The following is a 13,888-nucleotide window of genomic DNA, read 5'->3' as shown; positions in this document are numbered from 1 at the left end:
CTAATTGTGGCCTAAACCTAATGAATAGCTGAGCCGGCCGAAAGAATTTTGGGCTGCGCCCAAGAGGACGCTTTTAACTAAATATTCCAACTTATTCGCCCTAGCGTCCTTCCAATTCTTCCCCAAGATCTCCCCCAATGTGTGCGCGCGTGTGTGTGCGAGTGTGTGAAGCAAAAGAGAGAAGCGCTACCATTTCACTTTCATCCCAAGGCTATCTATCGTCGTCGAATAGCCGGTTCGGCGGTTAAAATTTGCGAAAGCCGTTCCGTTTTTTTCCAAGAAGGATCAAACGGCGCGATCCCCGTTGCATCGTGCCCGTGGGGTTTGTTGTTCTCGCTCGCGATCCTCCATCCTCCGCCAACCAGTGTGCTCCCGATTTCCCTCCTCATGGGAAGGTCCCTCCCTGTCTCCTGGTCGCCAGAAATCTCGGATCACAATTTCAACCCTTTTTTTGTGCCTGGCTGTGCTTGCCGTTTGCTCCAAGGACAGGCAGTATGGAGAAGAAGCCTCGGATCGGATGGAGAAAATAAATATCTTACACAAAAAACTCTGCCTGTGTGTGCTTGTTGGGAACCATGGTTTATCCCTTTCTGTTCGGCAAACCCCGGGACCTTAAAGGGACTGCGAAAGTCAAAAGAAATTAACTGGAACGGAAAATCAGGATCAATTTACTCTGCACCAAGCTGGTTTCTGTGGGGGTAGTGGCTTTCGCTCGTAAAGTGTTCCAGGTTTTGTCGGATTAGAAGAAAAGTTAAGGAGAAGGTAGACGCATTCGGCAGGTGTTTGTACGCTCTCACTCTCGAAAACTGTACTTTTGTGGTAGAAAGTGAAGCAGTATGAAGTTTCAAATCTTTGGGACAATAAATACCAATAACAATCTTTGGGACAATAACCAAACCATAGTTTGGTGCACTCCACACCGAAAGCTAAAGCAAAAGGGCAAGCCTCTCTGTACCTCTTGCTTGCTCCAAAACGCAAACAGGGTAACCTCACCTTACCTCGATAAGATCCTCAAGCAAACACACAACAAGCACAAGATTGCAGTCAATCGAACGACGGTCGTACACGCATCATCATATCGCGCCAGAAGCGCTGGGGTGCGCTGCGCCTGTTAAAATATTTATATCAATGTTTACCCGCACCGCGCACCGCGTTCTTCATCGTCACATCGGATCGCTTCCGGTTTGCTGGTGGCGCGCGAAGCGCAAGAAAGAAGAGCCCTGCCCTCCCAGGGCCGACGTTTTTGGTCGTTTTTTGGGAGTACTGCTCGCCCGTGTGTGTGGTAGGCGCGATGGAAACCGGTCACGGGATTATCCGCTGCTGCTGCTGCACATTGCGCGCAAACAAAGCGAAAACCTCGCGCCAAATCCTCCCGTGTGTTTGTGTGTGTGTGTGGCTGTGGCAAATGCCGGGAATGCGGAAGTAAGTTGCACGCAGGACCAAACCCCCTTCCGAACTTGCGCTTTCTCATGCATTCTTGCGCTTCACGATGCTAACGGTATGTCCTTGGTCGTGCTGCCTTCTTCCATTTGGTGTGTGGACTGCAATTCGCGTTGTTCACACGTACGCAATCACGCAATCCCCCAAAAATTGCGGAAGCTCACTGCCGAGAGCGGTATTCAATATTTCACGCATCAGGAGCAGCATTCGGGAATTTCGGGACAGGGTTGGAGGAAAAAACGGGAGGAGGACGAGAATCGGTCCTTATCTGGCGCCCTGGGTGTGTGTATGTACCGGCCATACCGGCCAGCTGGTGGTGCTGTACTTGGGAGCACCTCAAAATGAATCACATTGTAGCGTGTGGCCAGCCCTTTGAGCGACAGTAGGCCCTTTTTTCCTCCTCTCTTTCTTTGGTTGGAAAGTTTGTAATCTAATATTTTAAGCAAAACGAGTTTTTTGTTTGTTTGACTGAACCCTTCGATAGGAAATGTGGCAGTTAGCATTGCATAGCAATGACTACGTACACTGTTTTTTGTTCCGTTGGTGCATGGCTGTTGTGAGTGTGTAGAAATTAATCGATCGATTGTTTGGATCGAATTTCACAGTATATTGATTGATTGGAGCTAATTTTGATGCATAAATGTCTCGTATGTTGGGAGTAAATTTGAAAATGTGGATCTGTAACCACTTTGAGGTTAAATCTTGAACAGTATAACCAAATTGAAACACTAAATCAGCTATGGAATGTGTTTGAGTTTATCGTTCTTATGCGGAAAACAATGTTATTGTTATTTTTAATGATTTAAATGATTATGAAGCAGTTTAGAGAGTTTAAAGTATAATTCAATTGTTTAATTTTCACTTCAAATATTAATCACAAACATTGCCTGACCAACTCCGTTGAGATAATGTACATCAAACAGGCAGTTTACAGTGTAGTCACGCCTTCAAAATCACTTTGGCTAATGAATGTGAAATCATGTGAAATATGTACCAACGAAATGTTAAATTCTTATGCACTTTGAGGAGAAATGTACAGATGAAAACTTAGGATGACAATTATGTGAGATATTCTCTATTTTGTGGCATTTAATGATGATTATTGTACAATAATACAAAATCAATTCAACCTTTATGAAATTCTTGTAAAAATGACATAACCAATCCATTAATTCTCAATATTCTAGTGATTCGAAAGCAAATGTTTGCCTTATTTTAGGAATCAATGAAACACAGAGATACGGATACATGGCACTAACGCACCACATACATTCGCCCCAAGGGCTACGATAAACAATTTGGATTCATGGTAAAGCCAACGTGTAGAATCGATTAAAGTTTATCAAGCCTTCTTGCGTCTGAATTAGTAGATTAAACATTCAACACTAAAGCATTGTTTGTTATATATAAAACGAAAATAGGACACTGCATTACATTTGTGTTTAAAAAATCAATCCCTTTTAAAATGATTCTCTTTTCCTCCACGCAAGCGTGCCACTCTTGCGTTTGTTGGTTAGGCAAGCGTTGGCTGTGTTTTCGTTGCTGCGCATTGTAGCCGATTATTACGCAGCCGAAAGAGATCGCTTTCACCCCGACCCGTCGACGCGCGGGGCACCATCAGGCGTCAAGGGCGCACGGGGGCCCTGGGAGGCCACTGTCAAGTGCAACATGCCGGCCGGCATCGCTGACCTTCGGTGGGCCAAAAAGAAAGGGGGTATTGCCAAACGGAAAGGGAATGTTCGCCCTTATTTTCTGCCCCCCCCCCCTGCCCATCCTTATCCTCCCTAGTATGGCCGTGCATGCGATACGGCTCTCGGTAAGACATTTTGAAAATTAATTCTACTTTATGGACGCGTGGACGGGTGGGCCGCCATTTTTGATTCTTCCAACTCCACCGCAGCCAGCCACCCATCGCTACTGGCACTCCAAAGATTGGCGTTGCGTTTGGCAATCTAAGCCGCATACATAGCCCTCTCCCGCTCTTCCTCCACCTCCTCCTTCTGCTGCTCTTCCTCCTCCTCACATCCAGTTCACGGGCCAGAGTTTCGTCGAAATGCACGCGCTAAGATGGTGATAAATTCTTGAAAATCGGTCACCACACAAACACCGACGAAAAAAAAAAATGTGCCGGGGACCGTGGCCGACCACCACACACACGCGCGCGCACGCACACACGCAACACAGAACACATCACATATTATATATACGGCCCCGGGGTAAGGCGATGGGGGGTTTTCGCCCCACAAAATGTTGCCCTCTCCGCCATTGTGGAATGCGTGTGTATGCGATGGGGTGAGTGTCCGTTGTGTGGTTGGTGGAAGGGGTGGCGCAATCTGAAGCGCGCGCCCGCTAGTGTGTGCGTATACCGAGAGAGAGCGAATTTAGGGGTTGTGATACTAATACCACCCCAACTTGTCCCTCTCCCTCTCTCTCTTTCTGGTTCACTCTCTTGCTCGATCTCTCCTTCCTATTCGGGGGGGGTTGAAAGTCTACACGCATCTAGGCAGCGCTCTAGGTCTCTCTCTCTCTTCCTACTCACCCCCAAATACGAATGCCGGCAGTGGGGCAATACTCCCTCAGCACTTCCCTCGGGGCATCCAGCGATACACCGGGGCAAACCGAAGTCAGTGTGAGTGCGAGATGATTTGACCGAATTTTCTCGACTCACTTTCGGCGTCGACGAACCTCCACCCCCTTCCCTTTTTACCCCCTTCGCCCAAAATGCGTACAGGGGGTGTTTTTTTTTCTTTTTGGTCGTCTATCCACTGATCGGTCCTCCATTGTCAACGTCGCTATAGTCGTCGTCGTCGTCGTCGTCGTTGTGGTTGGGGATTTTTGCATTCGCACTTTACGCTACTCCCTCCCATCTCCACACCACTTCCACACCCTGTACGAAACGAAACAGTCCGACAGTGACGACGGCGGACATTTTGGGAGCGCAAAGGTGCGACCGAGAAGAACGAATGCCACCCTGCACAAACACACTAAGAAGCACTGTTGGTTTTTGCGAAAATAAAATGCCCTCTCCTCCATCCTCCCTCCTCCCACCCGTGCGCCAGACAATCAGGGCCAGTGCACGGGGGGGAGGTGTTGGACACAGCGCACCGCACAATGAGCATTGGTGGACATCTTTCTTTTTGCGTGACGATCACAAGATCATTGAAAGATGTACTAACTTCGTTTGCTTCAGGACTTTTGATGCAATTTTTCGAGATGCCTATTTGGGATCTTTTTTCTGGAAACGGAAGCAAAAGAGATGGACTGTGTTGACTACTTAATGAGGTGACAGGTGTACTAAGAGGATTGGTTTTATGGCGAATCCAAATTTAATAGAATTTTAAGCTTTTTTTAGTGTATTGGATCGATCGAAACATACAAAATGATGTCTTTGTTCCAAAGGAAACCTTTTAATTCATAGTATATACTGATCATGGGTAAATAAGTGTTGAATTTCGAGCAATTTACATTGCTTTATCATCCCTCTTAGTATCTACTACTATTTCGAAATCAATTAAGCTTCAACATTACTTCATCAAACTAGCTTTCACTGGAAGTAGTCCGCACTTGCGGAAGTGTTATACGCGATTAAGGACTCTCTTCACAATTCCGATGCACTCAGAGTGCCTGTGTCCTCCAGTAGTGTGCCGTTCGAACTTACTAGGCCACCCTCCCAAGACCTTGTGGCGCTTTTTCGAACAGTTTGCCAACTATTGCGGCACTATCGTCGCGCTCTCAGCGGTCCGAGCTTTATTTGCGCGCTCTCTCGATGGCCGTTTTTCCAACCACAGCCGGCCGTTGCTCATCATTGCTCTTGCTTTTCGCCTCGCTTCGCCACACACTGCACACACTAGCATCGTCGTCGCCGTGGTGTGGATGGAGTGGTGCGTTTGTATTAGGGCGCCCCCTAATACCTAAACATGCTGCTGCTGGCGGTGTGTTGGTAGAGCTGTGTGATACTAGCGGGCGGGTTTGCGAGGGCTAGCGGCAGACTGTGCGTCCATTCGTGATTCTAATCGCACACACACACACACTCCCGGTTTCCCTCCGTCTTCCCCCCCCCCTTTTCCTGCTACCGTTCCTCCGTTTGCTCCGTTCCCTCGGGAGGCATCCTATTATTATTTTCGATAGACTGCAAATGTGTGCGGGCCTGCTCCGCTTTCCTTCCCCTCTCCCCTGCATGCTCGTTTTTTGGGGGTGCTCCACAATCCCCTTCTTCACCCTTACTCCCGGATCATTTGATTACCGCCGTTTTCCTGTGTGCGTACGGGTGTCGTGAACGTGAATGTGTGTGCTCTGCCGGCCGTGGCCATTTCATGGTTCACCCTCTCTCCCCCTTCCCATTCCTCCCCCCCCCCTCCCCCGTCATCTGCACACACAGTCGCACGCTCGTTCTGTGCGCGCTCTCTCGCCGGTCTCGGGTGTCTGTTGGACCAGTTTTAAGTTATTTGTGAACGGTTGTGCCAACGCGGGCTCCAACTTTGTGCAAAAGTTTTCTGTGCCCTTTCTCCCTGTTGGTGGTGGTGTGTGTTTTTTTTTTTCATTTCTGCAGCGTGGTAGCCGCACGGCCCCTCTCTTGGTGTGTTTTCTTTTTGTCGCAAAATTTCCGTTTTTTGTGTGTGGTCTAATCTCCCGTTTTCGCGATTCGATCCCGTCCACACGGTCCACACGGTACGTTTTCTTACCCGCTGGCAGGGTTCCTTTGCCTGTAGTCGATCGATCACCGAATCTCATCACGCGGGTCAGACTTCCGGCTCTGTCCAATCCATCGGTGTCCTTGGTTGCTGCCTGCTGCATTACTCATATCTATTTTGTACGCCTCTCTGTACGTCTGCTGCGAATGTGTGTGTGTGTGTGTGTGTGTGTGTGTGTGTGTGTGCGAAAAAAGTAACCTGTTGAACTGGCAAATCTGGATGGCAGAGAGAGAGACATTGGTGTCACGTAACATTGTCCAACCAGTGATCCAACCAGGAAGTGATGTAAACCGGACGATGAGGAGGTAGGAGGAAGAGGAAGGGCTCTACACACTTTCTCCTGGTAGGAAATGGCAGTTGCAAGAAGATCACTTGATCACCGTTTAAGGGATCACGCCACCTGAAGGACTTTACAGAAATGTTCCGAAATCTGTTCTAAACTCTAATTCAAAGCGCCTCTAGTGTACTTACTTTGAATATGCAAATTTCAAGCGGGCTATACCGAGTTCATGTGGATGTATGTGTGTGTGTGTATGATTGCGTATAAGGGCGTGTGTGTGTGTGTGTGTCTGTGACCGTGCGTGCCTGGTTTGAAGGTTTGATGGTGTGCTTAAAAGATAAATCAAGTAGCAAAAACAACCCGATGAGGGCGCAAAAGAAAGGAAAGGAGAGAAAAACCCCTAAATTGGTGGTAGTTTGTGACAGTCCATCAAAAACAAAGTACAAACTGACGGACTTGACTGATCGATCGGGGGGAGGGGGGGGGGTGGTAGTCTGAGCCTGCCCGAGCCGAAGGTGTGCGTTGTCTCGACAGACCGCCCTGATCGAGGTGCGTATGACGTGTGTCTATGGCGCAGATTCTCGCTACTTCTGTGTGATTTTAGCCTCTCTGCTGCTGCTGCTGTTGCTGCTAGAGCTCTCTCACTGCGCCACTATCGGAGGTGAGAGTGGTGAGCAATAAAGCCAAAGGGTGATAGACTCAGAAGCTAACCCGTATGCACTGATCTTGTTCCTGACTCCGGCAGACCAGAACATCCTCCTCCAACACAAGAGATCGCCGTTGTGTCGTTGCACTGTGGTAGCTCCAGTGTTGTTGTCCTGTACGTTACTTTGTGAGGTGTTACCGACGCGTATGTGCAGTAAGCGATAAATAGCAACCAGGGCTTTGGCTAGCAAGTGTGTGTGCTTGTGTGTGGGTTGTTTTTTGTCTTATTATTCTCCCTCTTTACTCTTCCACAGCGATTAGTTGTTGCGTTGTGTGTGATTAGGAAGAAGAAAAAAACGTGAACCACTAAGTGAAGTGTGTGTAGCGCGCTACAAGCAGAATCGAAGCAGGCAGAGCCGTGTGCGAGTCCGAACAAAACTGTGAGCCCCCGGTGTGTGAGTGAGTGAGTGTATTTGCAGGTAGAATCGAAAGTAGCGTACGAGCGGTGTCACGGTGTCCGTTTATTAGGAGGGGAAAAGAATGAATATTCCTAGCTTTGCAACAGGTAATATGTGCGTGTTTCTCTCCCGGCCCGCCCGCCTTTTTTGCCATTTGTTAACCCGTCCCTTTGGGCTTCACCCTTCTCATCTACTTCTCAATCCGTCTCAGGTTGGGATTTTTGTGCTCCATTTTTTTTTCTTGCCACTGCATGCGTGGTATTTTGCCCGGTCACACCATATGGGACGTTTGCTGCTACAGCACCAGCACAAACACGGACGAACCGAACCAACCAGAATGCAACCTTCAACCCATCTAACGCTTCGACGCTCGCAGCTTTAATCGTGGAGCGTGTTTGATTGCCTCCACACTTGCTGGTTGTGTTTTTTTGCTGCTAGTTTTTCGTACTTCCAACACGTTCTTTTTGTTTTGCACAAAATGATACGATATGGTCCGTAATCCGTTCGTCATCAATACAACCCTCCCCACCAGCCGGAGCCGCGTGATCGACCGAATGGGCGCTTGTGTGCGTGTGTGCGTCTTCTATTATGCTTCTCTTTCTTCTAGCGCGAGTGAAAGAGAGCGCAAAATTCGCAAATTTCTTACTAGATTCAGCACCACCAGCGGAGACGGTTTGCATTGCAATGCGTTCACTCACTCACATTGGTGAGTGAGTTGTGAGAGAGTGAGCATGAGAAGGGTGTTTTGCGCCCGTGAGGGAAATTCATCCATATGATGCTAAAGCGTTTGCGCTCTTTCTTGTCACAGTGGTCGGGCTACATGCAAATATGTGCTGAAAGGGTATTTTTTTTGGTTCTTTACGAAATATTAGGCATAAGTGAACGTTTCCCGTACGCCCGGTTCCTGGCGGTGTCAGTTCCAGTATTTAACAGTCTTCAATTTTGTTAAAGATTTCAATACTTCCAAAAGTATCGATTGTTTATTCTTAAATATTGTTTTTATAATTTTTATTGTGATTTAATATTTTTTTTCTAAATTAGTAATATATAATTGGAAATAAGTCAAATTTGCATACCTTCAGGCGTCTAGTAAATTGCATCAATGAAAAATATGTACTTTTACCATAATTGATATTTCAACATTTTTATTATTTTTACTTTTTTTAAGTAAACCAGCAAGCTTCATCTGCGAATCTTTTTTTATCGTAACTGTCCTGGTCACGGTACCACGGAAAAAACCTGTTCGCGTTCTTTTAACATCAAACATAATTTAACTTGGTTATTTAAAAAAATCATTTCCTGGTCACGGCACCAAACATATTCAATCAATGATGTTGCTTTTTCAACTGTACAAAGCGGTCTCTTAATTGTTACAGCCGGCCAGCAATGCCCGCAACCCTTGCCGCGTGCTATCCCGAACACCTTCGCGATACATCTGGCCCATATAAGAGCAGGCCGAGCAATTATAACCAAAAATTGACACTTTCCTTGGACGCTCATTCGCGTTCGCCCCGTTCTAATCCGTCCAAACGTTAGCGCTCGCACGTCCTACCTGCATCTAACACCCTTTGTTTCCCATTCCGTTTTCCAGGTGGCGTCTCCAGCAGCAGCGGCTTTAACGGTGTAAATTATGCAGCTGGTTCTGACCTAAGGTAGGTAAGCGGGGGGAAGGCTTTATCACGTTTCAACGGGTGGCGAGCGGATTTGCTGTGTCCATTTTTGCCATTTGGTTTCTTTTTATCACCCATTTCCTGTACACCCGATGCACTTTGCGCAACGAGTGAATGACCTCCGCGCTGGTACCGCGCTAATGACGAAACTGATCCTGCAGTCGACAACGCGATGCGATCGATCGTGGAGTTCGAGGGTAAGATTGGGCTGAAAAAAAAAAAATAACGAAAGCACGTAGTGCCACTTGCGAAGTTATCATTAAAAGTTCGGGAAAATCATTACTGCTAGCCCTTTGCTGGCTCGTGTGGTGTTCGTTATGTTAGCTCAGTTCAGTTTTTTTCCTTCCGTTTTCTCTTAATGCGGTGAAAAACGTCCCATCAACCCCGCTACCGAATGTGGAGTGTGTACGCTTCGATTGTAACAGTTTGATAAGCTGCGATTATTAGCGGGCACGCGCGCACCCGTACCGGCCGAACCGAGTGCCAAAGTTAATGTTATAATTTAGCTAATAACCCGAACGGTGGTCGGGGTTTGCCGACGAAAGAAGCAAACCATGCAAAGGTGCCGAAAGGTGCATACAGTCGGCATGACCCGGCCGGCATCCTGCCGTAATCCGGTCATAAAATCAAGCACACCAGTATGTTTCAGCCGTGTGTTGCATTTGGTTGTGCGTTCAAATGCTCAAAAAGCAGCACGAACGGTTATTTTTGGTTGAAATAAAAATTAGCAATCATTTGGCTTTGCCGTCTCCGTTTTTTTGTTTTACGACGCCTTTACGGGCCGGGTCGTGTTTGCCTGGTGCTTCTAATGCTCCACCGAGGCTTCGTCGGCGGATCCTGCCCAGGGTGATCGCGAGCGTCGAGCCAGAACGTTCGCGTTTTATGTGTGTTTCGTGTGCGTTCGCTTAGCTGGGCTTGTGTCCAGGTTTCCTTTATCTTTCTGCTTGCCAAACCATAACAAGGACAGGTGCAGCCGTCAACCTGGACGCTCGCTTGCTTTGGTTCCCCAGGTCAGCATAAAAGCCGGAGCCGGTGGCCGGAGGGTCCGAACGCTGGACGCACGTACATCGCGAATAAACATGCGCTAACGATTAGAAAAATGATTAGCATCGGGAAAAGGGTGGTTTGTGTTACGATCGTGTTCGATCGTCTGTCCAATTAAGTTCTGGTTTTAAAGTCGTATGTTCCATTTCCTCGGAAAGATATGTGAGCCAACCGCATTGTACACGTTTTTAAAGCATTAAAAAAATCATAATTACTCCTTCATCCCGACCAAGCTTCTCCTCCAGTAGCTACACCACAGGCCAAAGCTACAAATCAAATGCGGGCGGCTGTTACTTTCATCGCCGATTTGTTCGGCCGATTCCCTCGCACAAAGGGTCCGCCGCGCTACAGCTTAGGAGGAGCGCGCTGTACTGCAAATTCAAAAGGAACCCCTTTACAGGGGACCCTGTCTTAGAACGATTGTTTGGTGGCAACTTTGCAGCAGCTGACGCCAACACACACACACACACGCATGCTCGTTTGTTCGCTCGAATCAGCTGCTGCTGTCTGCAAATTCCCTCTGCCATCGGCCAGTGCGGCAAAATGGAGTTCCTAAGCTCGCCGCCAATTATCCTATCAGCTTGTCGTCGTGTGTCCTCCCATTCCCCCGGGACACTGGTCCCCCGGTTACTGACGTTTCAACCTGGTTGCGAGGGAAGAGGGACAGGTATGACCAGTATATGGTTCGGTACCGTTTCTAAGCATTACGCTCGGAAGGTCCTCCTGCTAGACACGGGCAAAGGGAAAATTTATTGCCTCGCTCTGCCCCACGGCAGCTCGTCGATCGCTTTTTACGGTGGTCAGCACTTTCCGGTCTGATAACGATGTTAGAAGAAAAAAGATCCGAAGGGGAGGAAGGGAGAGTGGGAGGGTCCTTCTAACACCGATCAGTTGGGCCAGACGGGCCAGACATGGATGGACACGCTGGAAAGCCGACAGACATGCAGCAGACGTCGACGGACAAAACGGACGCGCCACAGACAGACAGACAGGCAGTGCCCTGCGCAACAACACAGACTTAGGAGGTTTAGAACCCTTTTTTGAGTTACTTTTGTTACTTGCAAGTGCATTGTGCATACGAGTGCGGTTGTGTTTCCCCCGTTTAGTGTCGGTTTGACACGCTCCCTGACTGCTCGAGGCGGGGAGCTGACTGGATTTATTGTTTCGACTGATAGTGCGGCAAGGGGACGTTAAACGGCCATTAAGCGGAGCGCAGATGAGTTATGATCGACAAGGAATGTTAGGAGTGAAGATGCTTTTCCAGTTTTCGATCGTTGTGCTTGAGATTAGACCCTTTTTTAGCACGATCGTGTGCCTACTTGGAGCGTCAATTTGCAAAAAGATCATCAATATACCTTTATCGCCGTGAATCAACTCATAAAGTAATGTTATCGATCGCTAGACTACCCGAATCTTAGCTCGCAGTCCACCCAAACCCAGTCAATAACCTTCACCGTCCAGTTGCATTACTTCCAGTGGAATTTTGTGCCATCCCATTTTTATTTTCACCACTGACCCCTCCGCAACTGTCTTGTTGCGGTTTTTCGCGTTTCCATAGCGCGACCGACCAGCCGTCGCCGGTACTTCGAGCTAAATTACTTCGTTTATGACCACGCTTAAGTACCTGTTAGTGTTGATAATGGACACACGTTCGCGTGCGGCGATCCGGTTCGAAGGACCAAAAATTGCAATCTCTCGGCACTCCTCTCTTTCTCGCTCGTTCTGCCGACCTGATCGAGATGGAGCATAATAAACCTGCCGGCAGTTGCGGGATTCGTTGGTGTGACCTGTGTGTGTGTGTGTGTGTGTGTGTGTGTATGTTTATTGGTTCGCTTTATAAGACGCAAAGGAACTTCATCATCGGCCGGGCCCGCTTCACTTCTTCAATTATTTCGCACAAAGTTTACGAGCTTTTGCTCCCGGGCGCCCGCCCAAATGTTTGTGCCGAATCGTTATCTGTTCCTTTTTAGTGGCGATGTAATGTAGTCGGGGGGTGGTGGGTTGACGGGATCGCCGATTCGAGGGGCAGATAGTCCCAACACTGGAAGCTCTCAGCCGGCAGGATCTACTCTGCATCCACCCTTGGTCTGACTGGTCATTAATTTAGTTTTAATTTTAAATTAAACAAACCGTGCCACGCCGCCCTTTTTCCACTTGCTCCTCTATCGTCATCATCATCATCATCATCCTCCTCGAACGGGAGCATGATGTCGCGTGTCAAGGTTGGCCGCTGGTTTTAAGCTGACCGTCTGCGCTGGTTTGATCGATTGACAAGCGTTAGTGGTCGTGGTGGTGGTTGCTTTGGTGGTCCTACCGTGCACCAGTTTCGCAGCAGGCTTTCGTGACGACGCAAAACATGCGTCCTAATGGAATGTTTTACATCGAAACGATTTTTTCTTCTGTTTCTTTTGCTTCGATTTACTTATTATTTTGCACGAACGATGGCACGCGGTCACTCATTATTTAGATTTAATGCGAAATTATCCTGCAAAGAACTTTCGAAATGGCTATATTCAATGTAAATGACACCGATGATGAAACCATATGTTATTTTAGTATAAATAAAAATTGCCATTTTTTGTGCCTTTGTTCCCAGTCTGAGGACGCACGAAAGATTACATCCTTAGTGGAAGCATCCAATTTGCTTATGGTCAAATTATGGATCTTCCCCAACTCTCCCCACCCCTGACCAGCATGAATGGATCCAGACCGGTACCATAATTTATTCACGCCCGAATCTAATCATCCCCTACGAGTGCGAACAGATGCACCTTTTGCCCGTCCCCGTGTCGTCCCTATGGCTTTGTTCTACGCTCGCCACCAGAAAAGCGACCAACTGCTTCGATATTTGATTTCAGCTTCAACCAATGGTGCCAAGGTTTTGCAACAAAAAAAGAAGCAAAACAGTATAAACATAAAAAAGGTCCCGCGTGATGGTTTCTCCCCAAGGAGGGAGATACACAACGTTAAATTATGCAAATACGCATGTCAATATTTAAAGCCCGTGCGGTGTCATTCCACAACCAACGGTGGCCCGAAAGGACGTGAAAGCACGAAGCGCGTCAAGGACACACTCTCGGTTGTGTTTTTTTTTTGATGCCTTCTCACCCTCTGTGAGGTCAGCAGGGAAAGCTTGTGATGCTTGGGTGAAAGCATTATGCAACTTTCACACTCACAAAACACGAGCGCGCACCATCTGTGTAAGCACGTGCCCTGAGCTGCAAGTGGAATGCAATTGCAACGCGGAGAGCTGGAGCACGTGGACAGGCATCAGCAGCAGCTCTTGGAAGTTGTTTACAATCAACTCAAATAAAAAAAAACTGCAGTGAGAGGAACTGAAAAAGTACCGACGAAGAAGTCGAACAAAAGTACAGAAATTACAGCGCAAATATGCGTGTAATTCAATACGCACCGGGCCGGCAATTGCGTATCCTATCTCGCTTGCAGCGGGCGCTCGAGCACGCGTGCCTGTCGGGCACACAATTGTTCGCTGCACACACACACACACACTCGCTGCCACGAAACAATTTGCTCTACAATGTAATATTATCATTAACATTGCACAGGAATGTGTAAATAAGTTTGCAACGCAAAATAGAGTCATTTTCTTGTGTAACGCAGTGAGGAATTACAAATTCCTTCACGCATCTGCGATGCTTT

The 13,888-nt window shown here is 47.8% G+C and overlaps 1 protein-coding gene across 7 annotated transcripts in view; it reads left to right on the top strand.

Moving 5' to 3' along the window:
• Nucleotides 1-5,876: 5,876 nt before the first annotated feature.
• LOC120902545 (insulin-like growth factor 2 mRNA-binding protein 1) overlaps nt 5,877-13,888 on the top strand; it is a 66,435-nt gene continuing 58,423 nt past the window's right edge. The window contains exons 1-3 of one of the 7 annotated variants that reach the window (XM_040311382.1): nt 5,877-6,016; nt 7,371-7,621; nt 9,106-9,166. In XM_040311382.1, coding sequence (XP_040167316.1) covers nt 7,597-7,621; nt 9,106-9,166 — 86 coding nt within the window. In that variant the 5' untranslated portion in view covers nt 5,877-6,016; nt 7,371-7,596. Of the gene's footprint in view, nt 6,109-6,458; nt 6,475-7,100; nt 7,271-7,370; nt 7,622-9,105; nt 9,167-13,888 lie in introns of those variants that run through there. The other 6 variants (XM_040311383.1, XM_040311386.1, XM_040311385.1 and 3 more) reach the window with 6 other exon arrangements.

Source organism: Anopheles arabiensis, chromosome 3, assembly GCF_016920715.1.
Source record: "Anopheles arabiensis isolate DONGOLA chromosome 3, AaraD3, whole genome shotgun sequence".
NCBI classification, from domain to species: Eukaryota; Metazoa; Arthropoda; class Insecta; order Diptera; family Culicidae; genus Anopheles; species Anopheles arabiensis.
Note: the sequence above shows the minus strand (reverse complement) of the source record. Positions and strands in the feature narration are given on the sequence as shown.